The sequence below is a fragment of the Ranitomeya imitator genome, chromosome 1, assembly GCF_032444005.1.
Source record: "Ranitomeya imitator isolate aRanImi1 chromosome 1, aRanImi1.pri, whole genome shotgun sequence".
In the NCBI taxonomy this organism is placed as follows: Eukaryota; Metazoa; Chordata; class Amphibia; order Anura; family Dendrobatidae; genus Ranitomeya; species Ranitomeya imitator.
The window spans coordinates 6,939,905-6,962,452 of NC_091282.1; the positions used below are offsets into that span (position 1 = coordinate 6,939,905).

The 22,548-nt window shown below is 44.4% G+C and overlaps 2 protein-coding genes across 2 annotated transcripts in view; one reads left to right on the forward strand and one right to left on the reverse strand.

The window, feature by feature from the left end:
* The window catches only part of LOC138658132 (C-type lectin domain family 2 member B-like), a 70,170-nt gene extending 63,953 nt beyond the window's left edge, over positions 1-6,217 (reverse strand). The window contains exon 1 of the mRNA XM_069745674.1: positions 6,077-6,217. Within this exon, the coding sequence (XP_069601775.1) occupies positions 6,077-6,137 (61 nt within the window). The 5' untranslated portion in view covers positions 6,138-6,217. The remainder of the gene's footprint in view (positions 1-6,076) is intronic.
* LOC138658121 (B-cell differentiation antigen CD72-like) overlaps positions 1-22,548 on the forward strand; it is a 79,127-nt gene that overhangs the window by 11,012 nt on the left and 45,567 nt on the right. The window contains exons 2-3 of the mRNA XM_069745665.1: positions 19,027-19,118; positions 19,435-19,539. Coding sequence (XP_069601766.1) covers positions 19,064-19,118; positions 19,435-19,539 — 160 coding nt within the window. The 5' untranslated portion in view covers positions 19,027-19,063. The remainder of the gene's footprint in view (positions 1-19,026; positions 19,119-19,434; positions 19,540-22,548) is intronic.

Genomic DNA, 22,548 nt, shown 5'->3' on the forward strand with positions numbered 1-22,548 from the left:
CATACTGGGGCAGATTGCTGGACACAGTGGGGGTAATATGCTGGACACACTGGGGCAGATTGCTGGACACACTGGGGGCAGGACTGGAGGCATGGGCAGAATGTAGACACGTGGCACGATTGGAGACACGGGGCAGGATTGGATCATGGGGCAGGATGGATACGATGGAGACAGATGGGGCAGGATGTGGAGATCATATGGGGTAGAATGTATAGTCATGAGTGCAGGATGGGAGAACATATGGCTGGAGCCAGGAATGAGACACACGGGGCCAGGGTGGGGAATATTATTACCATAGGGGCTAATTAAGGGATATTATTACTGCAGTGATGTATTTATTTTATTTTTTTGAGTATACTGTTTTAAATGGGGGAGCGGTCCTGTTACTGTGCAGAGTGACACTATGTCGCCTTTTTTTCTTCGTGTTGTAATGTAGAAGTTGTGAAAAATTAAGTAATGTGTTCTGCAAGCGGAGCTCGAGTTAACTGTGTTATTTCCTGCAGAAACGAGTCATGGCTAGAAAAAATGATGGCGGTCTGTGCTGGATGAAAGATGAAGGACTTCACCTAGAGACGTCACTGGTGAGTCAGTGTTACCTATACACTGACACTATACACTGTATACTATATACAGAGCTCCTGTGTATAATACCACCAGTGATCACTGTATTCCATATACATTATATACAGAGCTCCTGTGTATAATGTCACCAGTGATCCCTGTATTACCTGTACACAGACACTGCAGACTAAGTACAGATCTCCTGTGAATACTGGCACTTATAGTGATAGTATTGTGTTTGTTTGTTTTTTGTTTTTGTTTTTTATTACTGATCAGTATTGTAGTATTCAGTCACTATGTGGTGGTAATATGTGGTCTGGAAATGGTGTTGTGGTATTTGTCTCTTGTATGTGATATTTGGTCACCAAGTGGTAATACTGTATGTGGTCTTGACATGGTGCGGTGGTATTGTTCCTTGTATGTGATATTATTCGATCACTGTGGTTGTAATTTGTGGTCTGGTCATGGTGCGGTGGTATTTGTTCCTTGTATGTGATATTGGTCAAAATATACCTAAATTGTATTGCAGATTTTAACAAACATTTAATAGATTACAGTAGAGTAGGGCCCGGCCATTTTTCTGGAATAATCTGGCTCGGGTATGTCACATGACCCCCGTCACATGACCCCCGTCACATGACCCGGGGGGCCCACAGTGTCTGAACAGCCCGGGGCCCTGGCTACCCTTAATCCACCCCTGCTCTGAGCTAAAGGAAAATATTTAAGGGGAGGGAGAAAGACACCAGTTGAATCAGGCAGTTATTGGAGTGACTTCAAAGAGAGAGGATCCAAGCTGGGATGGATGGTCCATGGAAATTTGGAGATCGGTTGCCAGCTGGGCTGGATCCTCCTCATATGGTTGAGGGATCTGTCATCTGGATTTAACAAATTTTCTTAAGGATTCTTGATACATGGACGTCGGTTATGATACTTGTCATTAGGAGGAGCCTAGACTGTCTACAGACTGTTCTGGCAGAAGATATGAAATCTGTGGGCCAAAGATTTGAGGACACAGTTTGGATATCAAGGAATGGATGGGTGCAGACATAATATGGGGAGCGAGGTGGTAGCGGTAGAGATCTGAAGACATAGAAAGGTAAGCATGATGAAGGGGCATGATGAAGATGAGGGAGCATGGGGGCATGTATGAGGAAATAGTATGAGGGGATGGGTGCAGATACAGAATGGTGAATGGGGGTGGGTGCAGACATAGCATGCAGAGTGGGGAGATGTGTGTGGACACAGCATAAGGAATAGGGGAGAAATGGATGTGGACACATTATGAGGGGAGAGGTTGAGCGAATGGGAGCGGACACAATATGGGGAGCGAGGTGGTAGCGGGAAAGGTTTGAATACATAGAAAGAAGCATGGAAGAAGATGAGGGGGCATGTATGACAATATAGTATGAGGGGGATGGGTGCAGATACAGAATGGTGAATGTGGATGTGTGTGGACACAGTATAAGGAAGAAGGGAGAAATGTATGTGGACACATTGTGAGGTGAGAGGTTGAGCAAATGGGAGCGGACACAATATGGAGAGTCGGGGGATGTGTGAGAAGGCAATATGGAGAGCAAGGGGGAAATATGTGAGGAGACAATACAGTTAGCAGGGGGGGTGAGAGGAGACATTATTAGGAGGGAGGGGCAAATTTGGGAGTAGACTAGTAAAGGGAAGGGCACAGCCAGGAGGGGTCATTATGACAAGGAGGAAGCATGTGATGAGGGGGCACAGTATAAAGTCTGGGCATTATTAGGGGGACCCAGTGTGAAAGCACAGTGTGAAGTGTGGCCACAGTATGGAAAGGAGAATGCAAAAGGTATCTGGATATAAGTGTTTTTTGTGATACAAATTCTCATCAGTACTGTGATTCCTGCATGGTCCACAGCCTGATGATGACTGATAATAATAATAATTTTTATATATATAGAGCCAACATATTCCGCAGCACTTGAAAATTATAGAGGGGACTTGTACAGACAATAGACATTACAGTATAACAAATCACAGATCAAAACAGATACCAGGAGGAATGAGGGCCCTGCTGCTCGCAAGCTACAAACTATGAGGAAAAGGGGAGACACGAGAGATGGATGGTAACAATTGCTTTAGTTATTCGGACCGGCCATCGTGTAAGGCTCGGGTGTTCATGTAAAGCTGCATGAACCAGTTATCAGCCTAAGTATGTAGCAGTACAGACACAGAGGGCTATTAACTGCATAAAGTGAATGAGAACATGATGCGAGGAACCTGATTATGGTAAAAATTTTGAATGGGCCACACAGGGATCGTTAGGTTAATGCGTTGAGGTGGAAGGCCAATCTGAACAAATGCATTTTTAGGGCACGCTTAAAACTGTGGGGATTGGGGATTAATCGTATTAACCTGTGTTGTGCATTCCAAAGAATTGGCACAGCACGTTCTGATTATTGAGGATGTTAACCTCAGGTCATTAGCAGAACGGAGGGCACGGTAGGGTGGTAGATTGATGGCAACAACCCCCTGTATCTTCTTGCCATTTTTAAGGATGTACTGGAAGTTGTAGGTTCATGAGATATAAATGAATTTGGGACTGACCTGACACTTCAATTTATGTACCATGTACTGATGGTGGTTCTGGTGCTGAATTTATGTACTGATAATGGTCATGGTGATGTTTTTATGTACTGATGAGGGCTTTGATACTGTGTTTTTGTACTGATGTGGTGTTATACAGATGTATTTCTGTAATGCTGGTGGTTCCTATGATTAATTTTTGTACTGCTAGTGATTCTAGTGATGTATTTCTGTACGTATGGTGGTTATGAAGATGAATTTCTGTACTGATGATGGTCTTGGTGATGTATTCCTGTACTGATGAGGGTTTTGATACTGTGTTTCTGTACTGATGTGGTGTTATACAGATGTATTTCTGTAATGCTGGTGGTTCTATTATTAATTTTTGTACTGCTAGTGGTTCTAGTGATGTATTTCTGTACGTATGGTGGTTATGAAGATGAATTTCTGTACTGATGATGGTCCTGGTGATGTATTCCTGAACTGATGAGGGTTTTGATACTGTGTTTCTGTACTGATGTGGTGTTATACAGATGTATTTCTGTAATTCTGGTAATTCATATGATTATTTTTTGTGCTGCTAGTGGTTCTAGTGATGTATTTCTGTATGTATGGTGATTATGAAGGTGAATTTCTGTACTGCTAGTGGTTCTGGTGGTTGATTCTTATGCGGTTATTGGTTCTGATCCTGTACACATGTAATAATAGCAATCCATGACTTGTAAAATTACATGATAAATAGCTATGCTAATAAAGTCTTGTGCCGTCTGACAAGTTAAAGGTTCCTATGTTTTCATTTATGTTAAGAGCATTAAGGGGGTTCTCCAGGTTTGTGATGAGTCTGCAGTCATTTTATATGACTTCAAGCTTCTGAATTCTCACAGTGCGCACTGCACACTGTCAGGATTCTCTGGTTCCGGCCGTGAGAGGTCACAGAACCGCAATTATGTGACTTGCACACATGTGGTCACATGGCGAATAGACATGCAAAGCCTCACTTGATGAAAATGAATTGAGCGATACCGGACACATCTAGTTGGAGTGTGGCCAGAAGTCAATGACACCCCGATCTTGCCACCATCAATGGAGAATCCTAAAAGTGTAGTGCGTGCGTTGTGAGAATTCAGAAGCTTGCAGCCAGTCACATGACCTCAAACCTGGAAGCGCCATTTAATTATAAAGTGAAGCCCTGCAGCCAATGCTAGCAGCGTCCTAACATTCTCATTGTCAGGATTCAGCTTAGTTCCAGCAGTTATCACATGGGCGCTTCACTCAGATATAAACATACTGATCCCGTAGCTGGTAAGTTACGTATAGATCAAAAAAGTGTTATATGAAAAATGATAAAAAAAAGTTTATTTTATTTCAACAGTATAAAAATGTACACACAAAATTCTTAAAATACAGCGGTGCTTCACTCATGCGATTTTCATCCTTCCGGTCCTGTGACCATGAACATCATCGGCATGTGAATAAGTGTGCATATCGCATAATGAACGATTGGTCACTTGACCACTACTGAAATTGTTTGGGAGGGGTTGTGCGGCAACAAACTGAATTCTTGTCCTGGGAACCGAAAAATGTAAATACAAATTATGTAAGGTTTGGAGACACAGGTGGTTGGCGGGTGACCCGGTCTGCTGGCTAGAACCGCATGGACCAGAGGTCGTCCCACCGAACGCCCGCGCTCCTCTTACTGTGGGTGGAACGCTACTCAGACAAGTGAGGGTAAAACAGGGCGGCAATGCTTTATGGAACCGCAAAACAGGAAGATAACACAGAACAGTCCAAGTACAATCCCTCAAGATGGTGCACATTACAGAGTCTCACCCTTCCACTGACCAGCCGGGATAATGGCAGCTGTGACTTCAGAGCTCCCAGGGTCGCTAACATCTCCATGGAGCCAGGCGACCGCAGGTTCCAATAAATGGAGCAGATCTGTATTCATCCAGCCAGGGCCGAAGTCTTCTGAGATGGCATCCTGTACAACAATATATCTGTGTCCCTCGTGATGGAGCCATGATGTATTAGCTGCAGTCCTGTAGCGTCCCTGGATGCTTCGATGTCTTGGTTGAACCTTTCTCTATAGAGGTATATCACCTCTTTTTATGTTTAACAAGTGTCCTTCAATCCAGCATCACAGATAAGGGGAAGAATGATGACAACCAAGTCACCTTGTTAGGTTATGTAATCTATTTGCATAGATTTTCCTCCTCTGTTTTTAAAAAAATCAACAAACTATCTGGCCTGAACAATGCATAATTAGCATATCAGCAAACATCACTAGTCATAATGGATAAGAGCACAATATGTTAAATCAAATGTCAACTTTCATGTCAATATCACAGGTTTACAAAAACAAAAGTCTGTTTTCTTGAATAACCAGAGAGAAACACTTAAATTCACAAGTCAACATATAGATAGCAGGCTATTCTTCCTGGTTTGCTAAAAATAGTCATCTGGTTAATTAAGATACAATGCTGTGTCTCCACATAAGGATATAGCAGACTCCGTATACCAGTAGTGCAGCATTCTATAAGTATACACACCCTATAATGAGCCCATACAACATAGTCTCTCATTACATGAGGATGTAGGAGACTCCGTATACCAGCAATGCAGCCTCCTATAAGTATACCCACCCTATAGTGAGCCCATACACAATACACATTATATAAGGATATAGCAGACCCCCTATACCAGCAGTGCAGCCTCCAATAAGTATATCCACTCTATAATGTGCCCATGAATAATACACATTATATAAGGACATAGGAGACCCCCTATACCAGCAGTGCAGCATTCTATCAGTATACATGCCATATAATGAGCCCACTCATAATACTCTATAAACCGTGATACAGGAGACCTCTTGGGGGTAGTTGTGCAGCTGAGAAGTTGTGTCATTATCCTCTTCTACTGGGGGACGTCGACCATGTGTGGTATTGATGCCTCCTACCTGAGTGGTGAGGGTCAGGGGTCTTCTCCCTGGTGTGGACAGACACCCGGCTCTCACGCATCTTCTCGCCCTTTGTGTATCTCACTCTTGGTGAACACTTTAGTTTTGGTTCTCAGTTCCTCAGATGTTGTTTCCTGCTCATCGCCTTATGTGGTGACTGACCATAAGATCTATATAAAGATCCACAACGTGAATCACCTCTGCCCAATGTTCCCAGGGTCAGAGGAGTGGAGCTTGGCCCACCGTCTTCACCCATCACAGTAGAGGCACCAAAACCTTCTACACCAGTGTCATGTGGGACAGAGATGAGGAAACACCAACCAATATGTGGATACTGCCCTGACCACCAGGTTACGTGAAAGGGAATCCATAAGCAGGTTTGTGTTAAGTAATCTGAGAGCAGCGTGATGTCAGAGCAGAGCCCCTGATTCCAGTGGTGTCACTGACTGCTATGTGTGCTGCTTCAATAAAATCACTGTTTCCATGACAAACACCTGCTGATGGATTCCCTTCACTCCTTTATCTAGATGGATGGTGCAATTTGTGGCATGAGACCCCTCCATAGATCCGGACACCACAGACGCTCTACGATGATAGAGAGGTGTCACACCCCAAACCCTGTATCCAGGAGCCATCCGTATCTGTATCCACTCCTATGACCTCAGCACCGTTGTTACTTACATATTGTAACACCTATGCCGGTACCCCTGCTTGGTTCCCTTTCCTCCTCCATGCAGGGACACGGACATAACGCCTCGGCCACGTGCTGTCCTCCACATCTCCAGGCACTTCTCCTTCCTCCAGCTCCATGTGCAGGCTTGTGGCGATGACGGCTCCCCGGTTCTTAAAGGGTCAGCGATTGCATCTTAAAGATGCCCCCAGCCAATAGTTGGGAGGCATCTTGTATAAAAGGCACCTTCCCCGATAGGGAAGTTTCTCAGCCGCCTCTGAAGGATCCCTACATCTTCTGTGCTGCCCTGTATGCTGCCAAGTCCCCCGTCCTAACCTAGTGAAGATGATTATGTTATCCTGAACCATTTTCTGTTTTCTGTAGTGAGTATGTTTTCCTTAAGCTGCTCCGGTGGTACCTGAACCCTGAAGTTGCTCCGGTGGTACCTGAGCCCTGAAGCTGCTCCGGTGGTACCTGAACCGTGAAGCCGCTCCGGTGGTACCTGAACCCTGAAGCCGCTCCGGTGGTACCTGAACCCTGAAGCCGCTCTGGTGGTACCTGAACCCTGAAGCCGCTCTGGTGGTACCTGAACCCTGAAGCTGCTCCGGTGGTACCTGAACCCTGAAGCCGCTCTGGTGGTACCTGAACCCTGAAGCCGCTCTGGTGGTACCTGAACCCTGAAGCCGCTCTGGTGGTACATGAACCCTGAAGCTGCTCCGGTGGTACCTGAACCCTGAAGCCGCTCTAGTGGTACCTGAACCCTGAAGCCGCTCTGGTGGTACCTGAACCCTGAAGCCGCTCTGGTGGTACATGAACCCTGAAGCTGCTCCGGTGGTACCTGAACCCTGAAGCCGCTCTGGTGGTACATGAACCCTGAAGCTGCTCCGGTGGTACCTGAACCCTGAAGCCGCTCTGGTGGTACCTGAACCCTGAAGCCGCTCTGGTGGTACCTGAACCCTGAAGCTGCTCCGGTGGTACCTGAATCTTAAAGCCGCACTTAACTGGTGATTCCGAATTGTACTGTCCAAACAGGATCCGAGTCCAGTCTCTGTCAGCGAATCAGAGTCTGCGGTTCTGGAAACTACCTAGGAGAGGAACTTGGTGGCTACCTGTAGCTCAAGCCTGACTCCACCATCAGGAGCTCCAGTGAAAACCAAGTAGCTGCTTTACCAACACTTCCTAGGTATGCCCGGCCCGAGGCACTGTGAGTCCACATGCAAACTTAACATCTGTCCTGGAAACAATGCCTCTCCTTGTTTCCTTCTTCTGTGTCCACCTCCCTTTGCTGTAGTCCACGTCAGGTTTTCCAAGTAACCCATTTGTGATCACACGGGGGTCAGTGGGTGGCTCTAGTCCGGTAGCCAAAACGGCCAGGTCACAGGTCCTATTGCATCCACAGTGCCTCCATCTGCTTCAATACATTGAATCTTCTGCCAGAGGTTCTGTCTGAATCCCATATTTTAGAGATTTGCACGGAAACCCTGGGATAAGCACTCAGCGCAGCGCGCAGGATAAAAGTGAGCTGAGCCTTACTGTGATTATTGGGAGGCAGAATGAACAAATCAACCGCATGTGACGCTTGTCACTACTCACAGACAGACGTTCGGGGGTCAATAACAAGAGAGCACGTAGATAACATTGGTTCGGTCAGCAAGGTACTCCCTCAGCATCTTCCCAAACATTGTGCCTCAGAACAAGGGCGATGGGAGGGTCTGAGAAAAGTCTTTGCCAGTGTTCTCCTGCCTCTGCTGGATTGGAGTTGTGTCTTCTCGCCTGTACTCCTTGGTTGTCCAACGACCTGTGAGCGTTTTCAGATGTGTCTGACGATGTGTCACAGACGACATGGCCAGATAAGGTTGTAAAATATTAAAATGACATTTCCCATGGAATAAGTGAAAAATCAGCTCACCCCTGAGGCGTAATCCAGTCAGGGATAGGAGCACAGGAATCCTGCTGCTGCACAACACGCGGCAACTGGAATAGTGTGAAAATGGATCCAGCTCACACACCAGGGTGTGGATAGAAATCTTTCATTCGGCTTTATTTGAAAAAAAAATTTTGAACCCCGGTGTTGGCGCCGTCCATATCTGTTTAACCCCTTAGATGCTGCTGTCAATAATGATTATATTATATAAATGGTCCCCATCGGCACCCTGAGATCAGGACTGTGGGGTCCTGGTGATTGTCACGGCAGTTCAGGCCAAATAGCGGCCCTAGAGTCTGCCGGCTATAGCGGCCTGTTCAGAAGTTACCGACATTTAGGGGGTAAAAATACACTTTTTCATTTTTGCCATGCCACTTTGCATTATTCCTGAAAATAACCTGAAGGGTTAATTAACTACCTGACAGCAGTTTTCAATATGTCAGGGGGTGCCATTTTTAAAATGGTGTCACTTCTGGAGGTTTTCCCAATATATGAGACCCTCAAAGTCACCTCGAACATGGATAGGTCCCTAAAACAATACATTTTGTACATTTCCTTGAAAAAAAATGAAAAATTGCTGCTCCTGTTTTAAATCTCTTAAACAGCTAACAAAATAAAAGAATATTTTACAAATGGCGCTGATGTAAAGACGACATGAGAGGAACGTTATTTATTAATGTCTTGCTGTGATATGACTACAGAATCTGGATTAAAGGGAGAATCATTCAAAGTTTGAAAATTGCTAATTTTTTAACATTTTTCTCAAATTTCAGATTTTTTTTTAATAAATAAACATATCGTCCTAAATGTACCATTATCATAAAGTATACTGTGTCACGGAAAAAAAAACAATACGGGAAAAGAAATCTCCAGCGTGGAACTCCATTTCAGTAAAAAGTCCAATGTTTAAAAATCCACCATCAAAATTGGAAAGAAATGATGACAATGGCTTCAGACCACCAGGGACCCCATTTGTCATCATGTCTTTCCAATTTTCATGGTGGATTTTTTAATTTGTTATCAATAAAACTTCGGACTTTTTACTGAAATGGAGTTCCACGCTGGAGATTTCTTTTCCTGCGCCCCTGATCAGGGAGTCTCCGTGCGAGGACTGACAGAGGATCGTTCAGACACTGGTGAGCTGAATGTTTCCCCTTTTCCCTCCATATACGAAAAAACAATCTCAAAATCACTGGGATTTGTTGAAGCTCCAGAGTTATTACCACATAAAGTGGCACTGGTCAGATTTCCAAATCTGACTCCGTCACTAAGGGTTAAAATGGTACAACATCAATTGGGACGTCTCAGACAACACTGCAAATATAAAATAGGGGGTGATGTATAAGAAAGCCCATACGCGTTTCGCACAATAAAGTTCTATCTTGAACACTGAGTTTCGTATGTACAAAGTCAGACGTGGGCCGGGAGCCCAGCTGGGCATGTCGATTTGTACCAGTTCTTATGGCCAATTCTGCCTCACTGGTTATGCTGATACTCATGTGCTGTGCATGCCCCTTTGGCCGTGACTGACCTTCACCCATTAAAAGAAAAAAAGTGTTTGGTTAAATATGTGTCTTGTTTTTCATTACATGGGACATCCCGGGGAAAATCATGGCTTTGTGGGTCTCACCAGTCTGCACACATCCATTCTTTTCCACTCTCCTGTGCTCCTGTCACATCTGTCTCTTACTAACTGCACTCTAAGATGGCCCTTGGCTCTGATTGTCAGTGTTGCCTCACACAGGTGGAGCTCTGCAGAGCCTTCTGCTCTGCACTCTAGCAAACACCAGACTGACACACCCAAACCCTTTAATGCAGAGTTTTTAACTGGAATCTGTGGACCTTTGGCCGTATGGAAAACCCAGCCAAGAAACGGATTGCCCCAACTACCATCCTTCAGACTGTTTCAAAAATAAAAGCCCAACAGGTTTTCTTAACTCTGTCCTGTACAAAGCTTGTCCAAGACCTATACTCACGTTTATTCTGCATTGCAATCACAGCTACGCCTGTGACTGCAATGCCCTCCCATGGTCTCATTATGCCTCCATATGAATCCTCAGGGCAACACACAGAGACCCTCACATGTGACATCGGTCACTGCCTCACAACAGGTAATCATATCTACTAGAACAGTTTTAGAAGGGCTGTTTAGTCTTCAACTACCCCCTCACACGATTACAGCGATACCAGACTTATATTGGGTTTTTATGTTTGGCTGCTGTCACACACTTAAAGACGCTTTTTATTGCCTCATCATATTTTGAGAGCTATAATTATTTTTCCATATTTCAGCCAACAGAGTCAGGTGAGGTCTCGTTTTTTACGGGACGAGTTGACATTTTTATTGGTTCCATTTTCAGGCACATGCCTTATTTTTATCACTTTCTATTATGATATTTGGGAGGCAGAATAAACAAAAACCAGCAGTTTAGGATTTTTTTCATATCGTTCCGCGTGTGGTAAAACTGATAAGACAGCTTTATTCTTCGGGTCAATACGATTACAGCGATACCTCATTTATATCATTTTTTTAAGTTTTGTTTTTGCTTTTATACAATAAAAACTATTTTATAGAGAAAAAAATTTGTTGGCATCGTTTTATTCTGAGAGCTATAACTTTTAATTTTTCCGCTGATGGAGCTGTTTGATGGCTTGTTTTATTGCAGGATAAGATGACGATTTCATCGGTTCCATATTTATTTATATTCCTCTTTATCACACTTTATTCCACTTTTTGTTCGGCAATATTATAAAGCATTGTTTTTGCCTTGTTTTTTAATTTATTTTTTTTTCTCATGTTCCCAAAAGGGGTTAACTAGTGGAACCGTTTCATAAACATCAATAACAACCTATTCTTACGACCTTTTACTTGTAGGACTGTAAGAAATAAACAATTAAAACAAACAGCATCTCTTCAGCTGGAGCGTTTCATAAGTCTTCAACCAGCTCCCTCTCTCATTAGGCCTTAACAGTTCTTTGTTTCTACCAAGTCTTTTAAGGAAAATCAGAGCGTGAAAACAAATCTTTCCATCAGGCAACATCTTCCATACTGCCTCTCGGTGGTGAATACCACTCAATTGGGTTTACCTGGTCCATAGGCAGGGATACCTGTTTCCAATCGACAGTCCTAGGCACTCAACTTGGTTCACCAAGTGTCTCATACGTCAGCATCACGGGCCTCCTCACTTCTCGAGTTGACCTCCTCCTGATGGGCTGTTCCTCAGATATCATGGGTACTTTGGTTGCAGGAGTTTCTTCCTCCGCACTCATTTCTCGTACTTCCTCAGATGCTCTTGTAACTGCCTATGTAAGTTCCTGTACTTCTTCTGAATCATCTGATTCCGCACAGTCTGGTAATAACGCTCCTCCTGATTGTCGATCAATCTCTGGTGTGATCGGTGTTCGATCATCAGAACTGAATAGGACTTCATTTGTACGTCTCGGTACAAACTCTGGAGCCTCTGGACTCCTTGCCAGTCCGAGAGGTACAACGATGTGCTCTTCTTCATCGGAACTTTCATTTTCACTATCCACCTCCGGAGCTTCAGCCTGTGGTAGTCTTGTAGTCGATCTCGATCGATGTCGGTCTATTTCTGGGGAGACTTGCTGTGGTGGGAGATAATCACAGGGTAGTAGTAAATTCCGATGGACTATTCTGGTTTTCTTGTCCCCAGTTTCCAATCGGATTTCATACACTGGACTGTCATCGGCTTTCCTCCTTATGACCACATACACCTTGTCTTCCCAGTACGAACAAAGTTTTACCAGACCACCTTTTTCACGTACATTCTTGACTAGCACCTGACTTCCCAGTGTTAATTCTGTTCCATAACATTTTTGATCACAGTACTCCTTAGTCTTGCTCTGACCTTAGGTAGCCACTTTGAAGGCTATGTTGTATGCCTCTGTCATCCGCACCTTCCATTTCCAAACGTACTCTGGATACGTTTTGTAAGTCTCTGACACCGGAATGTCGAACATGATGTCGATTGGCAGTCTTGGCGATCATCCATACAACAGGAAGAAAGGTGAGTAACCCGCTGCCTCGCACTTGGTACAGATATAACCATGTACCACTTTTGACAGAGAACTTTTACAATATTTCTTCTCGTCAGCTATTAAAGTGCACAGCATTGACCATAATGTCTGGTTAAAAAGTTCCACTTGTCCTCTGGATGATAAGGTGTTGTATGGGATCTCTGAATTCTACAGTACTCTCCTAATTTGGCAAAAAAGCATGTTCTCAAATTCTCTTCCTTGGTTGTGGTGTAATCTCGTAGAGAACCCAAACTTCAAAGCAAAATCATTGAAGATTTTCTCTGCCGCTGTTCGACCAGATTTATTAGTGGTGGCATATGCTTGAGCAAATCGTGTACAATGGTTCATCACCACCAAGATGTATTAGTAACATCCCTTGCATGTCTCGAGATGTAAAAAGTATATTGAGACCATCTCAAACGGATACGTAGTCTAGATGTTGCCCATAGGTGATGTGTTGGGATGTTTATCTTTCCCACACTCTCTGGCTACGTACCTCTCAATATCTTCACTGAGGTAGAGCTCCCTCCATTTTTTAACTAAAACCAATACTGCTGGTGACTCATGATCTCTCTCGTTTACTTGGAAAGCAATTTTGGTCCACATACGGAAATACTCTGCCAATTATCTGATCTTCCTGTTGTGCTCTACAGATTGTTCTTTTTGGTAGTTATTGAATGGACAGGGGGTGATCTCGTTTTTTCGCTTTTACGGTGGTTTCTACCATCAACGGACACCACACTGGTGTATCTTCCTCTTGATGAGCTTGTACTGCGTGGGTAGTGCACTCAATAGCTTCCAGACTGATTTCCTCTGAGCAATCTTGCAAGGGGTTATTGTCTGTGTAAACCTCAAACTTTTTGCTGTAATAGGGATAATCTCTAAATCATTCACAGATAGCCCATTTCAATGCCAGGAACTCCAATTTTCCAGAATATAGATGATTATTTCTCTCGGCGTTTGTCAATGTTCTGGAACCGAAACCAATGACTCTCAATTTCCCATCTTGATGCTGATACAGGGCAGCTCCCAGTCCAACTTGAGAAGCGTCACAATGCAGAACAAATGGTAAGTTGAAATCAGGATATCCCAATATGGGTGGTTTTACTAGATAATCCACTAGTTTTTCCACTACCTCCTGGTGGTTTGATGTCCAGACAATGGGCTGCTGGGATGAAATGGCATTGTTTCTTTTAAGTCTGGTCCTGCCCGCATTTTTCTTATTTTCCATGGGTGTTGTTGACTCTGTCGTCCCCCCAAGAGGAGATCTAGTGGGGCGGCTATCCTGGAGAAGTTTCAGATATAAGTACGATAGTAGGAGAGGAATCCAATGATCATCCCCACCTTCCCGACAGTAGAAGGTCGCTTGTCTTTTAAGGCCAGTACCAGAGCAATTTCTGCTGGGTCCAGCCAAAATTGAGAAACGCATTACTGCTTAACTGGGGTTCCTAGCCAATACGTGTTTCCACTTAAATTAACCTTCAGGACTTGCTGAGCATAGTGATAACTTTGTCTTTCTGCTAAGAGGTTCATACGCCAAAATATGTGTAAAAATGGATTTTCATAATGTTAAGCAAGGGGAGTATTCAGCCTCTGAGTGAGGTCACCTCAGGGGGAGTGCATTGGTTTTGGGCATGGAGATAATTGAGACATCAGTATTCACCGGTCTTTTGTCCAAGGAACGAGCTGAGAGTCTGATCTGTCATGCACTGGGATATATGCCCTTCCCCCGCAGCACATGGTTAGCCATGATATGAAAGAACCGTAAGTCGATTTTCTTCTGTTAATCCCTTTTCATTTGTATTTTAACTGTACATACGATACTTGACTTCTTTTATAATATCCTTTTACCATTTTGTAAATACTGCCTACCTTTTTGGAGTAAAATATATAAAATTACTAGCTTTGTTTCTCCTTGCTCTATAATGTACTGTCACGTCCTCTGAAGTGAATTATGCTACTAATTTGGGTTGGCTCCGGACCCGTTATTAATTAAGGAATCGGAGCTGGTGGCAGCGGATTTGTCCTGTGCGTTTGGGAGACCTGGTAGCGATGGACGTCGCTGATAATTATTGTTCCCACCTGAGTGGGAGTAGTTATATCGCCTCGCTGCAGTGCCTCCATTAGCCAGTACAAAGTAAGGCAGCCTTTCTGGCGACTAATTATCCTAGATGCAGTACCTTGTCTGACCTGAGGGTAAGGGGGAGCCAGAGAGCTGCAAGTTCAAAACCGGAAGTGGGACAAACAGTCAGCAGATTTGAGTTCCAGTATCATCTCTATGCTGACGACACCCAATTATACACTTCTTCCCCTGACACCACCCCTACCCTAATTCAAAATACCAAGGATTGTCTGTCTGCTGTCTCTAACATCATGTCCTCCCTCTACCTGAAACTAAATCTCTCCAAAACTGAACTACTTGTGTTTCTCCCTTCTACTAACCTCACTCTACCCAACATCAAAATTACCCTGGAGGGTTCAACCATAACTCCCAAGCAGCATGCCCGCTGTCTTGGGGTCATATTCGAAACCGAATTTCCTTTACTCCCTATATCCGATCACTCACTCGCTCTTGTCACCTGCATCTTAAAAACATCTCCAGAATCCGACCTTTTCTCACCTTTGAAACTGCTAAAGGTACCTTCACACATAACGATTTCGTTAACGATACCGTTGCTTTTTGTGATATAGCAACAATATCGTTAACAAAATCGTTATGTGTGACAGCGACCAATGATCAGGCCCCTGCTGGGAGATCGTTGGTCGTTGGGGAATGATCAGAACCTTTTTCTTGGTCGCTGATCACCCGCTGTCATCGCTGGATCGGCGTGTGTGACGCCGATCCAGCGATGTGTTCACTGGTAACAAGGGTAAACATCGGGTTACTAAGCGCAGGGCCGCGCTTAGTAACCCGATGTTTACCCTGGTTACCATTGTAAAAGTTAAAAAAAACAAACAGTACATACTTACATTCCGGTGTCTGTCATGTCCCCCAGCGTCAGCTTCCCTGCACTGTGTCAGTGCCGGCCGGCCGTAAAGCAGAGCACAGCGGTGACGTCACTTCCAAATATTACTCTGAATCTGCCCCCTACTATTCGTCTGTCTCCACACCCTCCATGCACACGATAACTGCACTTGATACTTGACTATTGCACTTAAACACACGGGCTGATGACCGGATCATGCAGCTTTATATGAAAATCCCTATTTATTATAATTGCCAGACCTGAAATAACGAGCACTTTTCACCTATTGTGTCCCCCCATTGCCTTGTAGATTGTAAGCTTGCGAGCAGGGACCTCACCCCTAATGTCACTGGTTACATTGTCTTAACCATGGACAAATGTCTTTTTTCGGCCTTACTAACTTATACTGAATTTATTGTCTGTACATGTCCCCGCTTAATTGTAAAGTGCTGCGGAATATGTTGGCGCTATATAAATAAAAATTATTATTATTATTATTATATAGATAAATCCCCTTCAGAAAGAACTGTGGCAACCAAACAACCCCAGTTCATGACATTAGTGTGAGCGGTGGGGATGATAAAGGTATCCTCCCTGTGAATCGTGACAGGCACCAACATTGATTACTGGGGTCGTGTCTTTCAAATTAATTTTCAACTGCAACGATGAAATACAGCCTATATCACAGTCATCTTTGGAGAATGCTTGACACTCTCATCTCAGCATCTGTTTTGCTACCGCTAGATCTTCAGCACACAAGTGTTCCAGGGATGCTGGGGATCAAAGCCACAGAGAAAAAAGCAGAGATGTCTACCTGCTGAAGCCTCCAACCAAATGCACTGGCAGGGTGCAGTGGACCTGATGGCAAACACACAGGTGCAGCAATACCGATGAAACCACCACTTTCAATCCAGTGTTGGCTGTTTGATATTAGTGCACAAAAAGATAAGAGATACTAGTCTGTATGTGGCATTATTCACACAGGCAATGCAGAGCATCTGGTTTACAGACGCGGGCTCCGAGACGCGGGCTGCAGCGTTTCCGGGTCCGTCACTGCTAGCGCAGATGGAGCTAGCAGATGCTGTGCCAAAGTCGGCACTTGCATCAGCGCAGTCTGTTTAACGTATCTGTTGAACGGACAGCACCAACGCAGTGTGAACCCAGCCTTAGCTCCTGGAGGAACATCCTCAAGACATCTTCAGCTTCTTTCTCCCGCAGCTCATCCATCTGTGTATTAATGGCAGCTACAAGTTGTCTGTGGGAGCGTATTTAAGAGATCTGTTCTTCTGACATCTTTATATGTTCTGCTACTGTTCTCAATTCTTCATATGTTAACTGAAGAAGCAGTCCACTGATCCTGTCCATTTGTATTTCCACATCCATTGCTGCTAGTGAGTTTTCTTTAGGACTGGTCCACTTTAACTGGTGTAGCAGAGTTGAGGTGCAGTGCTGCTGTATTTTCCAGTCACTTTTCATCTTTTCCCTCTACATGCTAATTCCCGCTCAGAATTCCCTGTACGGTCCACCAATGTTACATGAACGCCGCTAGATTCAGATAGGGGCGGGACAGGTCTCATGAATTGTTTGGAACTCACAGCATTCCTTCAAGCACAATGTAATGGAGGAGGGGGAGATTATCCCTGTAACACAACTTCTTCCAGTCCTTATCTTCCAGCTCCTGATAGACTTCCTGAACTAGCAGTGTAGGGGTAGCCCAACTCCACTCTGTAATGGAATTCTGTATCCCTATGCTTCACTTGCCTGAACTTCTGTTAGACAGATCACAGAAAAACACCACTCATCACTTTGGCTGCTGCCAGAACAGTAAACTAGTTTCCCACAATCCCCCTGGGGCTCTGCTAACCACTCTCTGTCTCCTGTGACTGTGTTAACCCCTCTAGTTGCTGGATGCTTTTGAAGCAACAGTAGTTAGCACTATTTCTGCATGTCACAATACCCATTACTGACTTAGGACTAAGTTAACCCTCCATCTCCCTGATTGTTTATCTGCTGACAACATTTTCCTGTCTTCAAAATTTGTCCTGTATCTGCCCTCTCTGGTTCTAACCTGCCTAGGCAAGCTTCCTTTGCTTACTCACTCCTGCAGTCATAAGTCACTCTGTGGAGCTAACCCTGGGGACCCTTTATATTCAAGTTCAGGGCTTAAAGCATGAAGGTTAGGGCAGAGACAGACTGCCTTATTTTTCATAGAGAATCCCATTGTAAACCTCATACTGGCTGTCGGCTCTCCTGACCTGAGCTTGACAGCTGCATAGTAGTCCATCACGCTGTCTTGCTCAGGAGAGGTGCCAGGTCAGTCCCTGCAGTGCAATGAGATTCTCACACAAGAAATATGGCAGTCTGCCTCTGCCCTTTCTCTGGGACCTGCTTAGCAGAGTTGCTACTGTGAAACCAGTCCATGGAAGCTCTAAGAAGAGCAGCCAGGCTTCTCCATAGACATCTAGTTTACATGGTGCTCATAGAGCGCCACCTTGTAGAGTTAAATGGTTGGGAACACAAGGCCTTATACACATACATTATACTCTGTCACAACCAAATTATCATACATGGCTTATAAATAAATCTCAGACCCTCTGACCACTAACTATACGTCAGTGTCACTCACTATCACAGCAACTATGCAAATCAGGACTGTTACATCCCATCTTGGGACCACCAAAGAATGCCCCTAAATTAAGAACAACCATTTTTGAGTGAGGTTTCCATTAACTCTCCCCTCCCTGGCGGTCAGGTGGTGTGATTGTCTCAACAAAATCAGGGTTGTTGACTAGTCTGAGATTGTCCACCCTATTAATCCTGTGATGATGGCCTGACAGCCTGGTCCCATCAGCTCTTCCCAGGCCAGAACCTGCATCTACTCAGAACATGGCTTATATAGAGAGCGTATCAGGCCGACCACGAGACCTGTAGCCTACAACTGATCACCAAGAGCCAGAGCCTGGAACTGTCCACCATGGAACTTTGACTTCGCCTTCAGTTTTATCCAGGTGACAACACGTTGTCAGATCTGACACAAATTCCACAATAGAATTGTCTCCTACAAAAGAAATGTCAGTGAAGAGAAGACGTTAGTGACCGACTAGACCACTTTCTGTCCATCACCACATTCACTTCAGTGTAGAGTTCTCGCTTCCTCCTCTACATCACAGCACTGAGGAAGCTGAGGGGGTCACTGTGGATATCGCTGTTATCACGGGGGACTGTGGTTACTCGTTTCCGTGCAGCTTTTCTTAGTTCTGTCGTTGTTCCTGTGATACTGGGGCGTTTTGTCATCTGTCTCATCCTTGGCTGCTCATGTGTGTTCAGTCTTTGGTTTCTTTCTCATCTTCAGATTTCACTTCTGTTGAAGAAGAGTGATCTGAGCGTTCATGGCTGTAGTCTACGCTGACCTGAGATTTACCAGAGCCCCCAGTCAGGACCCAGGTCAGTACGACCCTCAATCCAGGAATCCCCTGTAATATACAGAATTGGCTGGTTTCTAGTGGAAGTCAGAGGGGTCCGGAGAGGCCGGTGCTCTGGGGCTGTGGAGGAGTCAGATTATTAGGATATTGATGGGTCATTATATACAGTAGTAACCGTACACAGGAGCAGCCGGATCCTGACTGCATGTCATCACACCTCTCCAGATAATTACAGGGGTCGGTGATTTCCCCGTCACTACAATGAAGGGTCTCCTTCTTTAACATAACCCAGAACATTAGACTGACACATGGCTCCATCTTGGGTTTCACATTCACAGGTGTCAGCAAAGCGCAAGAGGATGAGAACTGCGCCATTACATATGAAAATGTGACCATCCCGAAGGTGAGGGACCAAACCCAATCATGGAGGACATGTCCCAAAGGTAAGAGAAGCCAGAAATGTGTGATACCTGAGAAAAAAGCCCAATGCACTGTACTGTAATCTGTATATAATTTATCCCGGACCCGCACACTGCACTGTAATATACTCACATATATATATATATATATATATATATATATATATATATACAGGGTGGTCCAAAAGTAGGTGGACAGAAAATAATAGCATTTGCTTTGATTTATTATTATTTATTTTGAATTTTTATTCTGTTAAACCAGAGAGTTACGTATGTGACACCAAATAGTTATTAAGTAACATTACCCGCACGTCTGCTTTACATTAGCACAATTTTGGAAACAAAAAGAAGTTTATTAACCCTTCAGGTGTTTCACAGCAGCACAAGCCACATGGAAGAAAAAAAATGAACATTTAACTTTTTAGTCACAAAAATGAACTTTTAGCAACAATTTTTTTTATTTTCCCAAGGGTGAAAGGAGAAATTGGACCCCAAAGTTGTTGTCCAATTTGTCCTGAGTACGCTGATATCCCATATGCGGGGGTAAATCACTGTTTGGGTGCATGGCAGAGCTCGGAAGAAAACTAGTGACGTTTTGGAATGCAGACTTTGATGGAATGGTCTGTGGACGTCACGTTGCTTTTACAAAGCCCCTGATGTACCTAAACAGTAGAAACCCCCCACACAAGTGACCCCATTTTGGAAACTAGACCCCCCAAGAAACTTATCTAGATGTATGGTGAGAACTTTGAACTCCAAAAACCATGTTTGATAAATCTCCCCCTTCATCACCCTATTACACATACTGTCCACCTACTTTTGGACCACCCTGTATATATATATATATATATATATATATGTATATCTCATATGATGAAATTGTTCCAGAACATGTAGTATTTCTCCCAGAACATTACCAAAATTCTCTGTGTTCCCTATACTCAGGTTTCTTCATTTCTGTGTATTGGAACGCACACACAAAAAAAAAAAACCTGAAGAAAAGGCAAATTGGACAGAATTTCTCACAAACCCCCCAAAATGGGTCAGACAGAATTGTTGGCACCCTCCACTTAATATTTGGTTGCTCCACTTTGGAATAAATCACTGACATGAGTCACTACTCACGGAGAGACCGTGAGGCAGAAGAGTCAGACGTTTTGGGCTTAATACCAAGAGAGCACGTTTATAACCAAGGGAAAAGACAAAAGACGTAAGATAGGCCACAGTCCAGGGTCAATAACAAAAGATAGCGGATGAAAGCTGAAGGACAAGATAAAGGGATAATCAGAATATGGTCCAAAGGGTCAGGCAGCAGAAGATCAGAACTCAGAGCAACAGAATGAGGCTACCACTCACCAAGAAGCACAAACTACATCTGGCAGGGATCAGGGGCAGACCGCTCAGTTAAGTAGCTGGGCAATCACCTGAACACTGAACACCTGGAGATAGTCCCGCACCTCCCAGTCACAGATGGGTCAGCTGAGCTGACAATCAAGACACAGACAACTCAGCAAGGCAGTTTCCATAGAACAGCATAGCAAACTCTCACAGAGCTGAGGATTTGTGACAATACCCCCTATTCCAGGGGGGGGGGGGCACTGCACCTCCAAGTTTCCTAGTAAACCTGTGATGGAAGACCCTGCCCAGACGACCAGGGTTTACAGCTCAAGCAGGGACCCAGGATCTCTTATGGTCTGTAACCTATCCAGTGAATGAGGTACTGCAGGGAATTACGGACTTTCCAGGAATCAAACTTCTGCACTTCAAACTCCAAACTGTCATTGATGGAAACCAGGGGAGGTGGAGATGAAGGAGCCGAAAAGGACAAACTCTTTTATCAGTGATTTATGGAACACATTTGGAATGTGAAAAGATGGAGAGAGTTTGAATCTGAAAGCCACTGGGTTAACTACCTCCAAAATCTCATACGGACCAATAAACTTAGGACTAGTGATGAGTGATTACATTTGGCAATATTTATTACTCAGGAAGTAATTTGCTATTCGCCTTGGCATATTCGAGTGACCTGCCCCAGCATGTTTGGCACTTTCTTTACAGCCAATGAACATGCTAGGCTTGCTTGCCAATTACAGTAATGCCGGCGCCATCTTTGGTGTGGCATTACTGTGATTGGCTGGCCTTACAGCGTCATGGGAGATATTTAAGTCCTGCCAGCGCCATCTCGCACATAATGCGGCTGGAAACAGCATAGTGTGAGTGTAGGGAGAGCGAAAGCAGCGTATAGGGAGAGTTTCTGATTATAAAAAGCTCTTTTAAGAGCTCATGAGGGCGAAGATTAGTTCTCTGATAGGTGAAGATGGCGTAGGGAGAGTGAAGGGCAGGCGGCTGGGTGTTACCATTGCAAGTACATGCTGCAGATCTCTGCTAGTTTACATTGTGTATAGTGTCGGAACAGATTGTGGAGTAGAGAGAGAGGCAGTGCTTCATATACAGTACCATAATATACAAAACAGCTCTGTTTAGAGCTAAATAATATTCCTCGCCTATTGCTGAAATAGCGTACATTTATCTAGCAGTTGTGCGACTGGCGTAAAACCTGCTGACATACGCAAACATCCCTATTTACCAGTAATTTACCTGAGTCTGCTATTGGCGTGTGTAGCAAAAGCAATATAAAAAATGCTCTGCTATTGGTGAAATAGCGCACTGTTATGGACTGACCAGGATTGGATTAGTAATATTGCAACCACTAGGGGAGGCACTAGCAGGAAGCATAGTCAAGTATAGCCAAGGAGTCGGTACACAGGAACAGCAATGTAGTTTGAAGGAATAAGCAGGAATCACAGTCAAGGAAGCCAGAGGCCATTACCAGAAGCAGCAGGTGGGAGGAAGCTTGACCAGAGACTGGTAGCTCAATAATCACACAAGGAAAGGAGAGCAAGGCCATGTTTAAATAGGGTGTGCACTCAGGTTGAGCCAATCAGGAACTCAGGGTGGAGACAAACAGGAGCTCAGCCAAGCTGTCAATCAAGACACAGACAACACAGCAAGACAGTTACCATAGACCAGCAT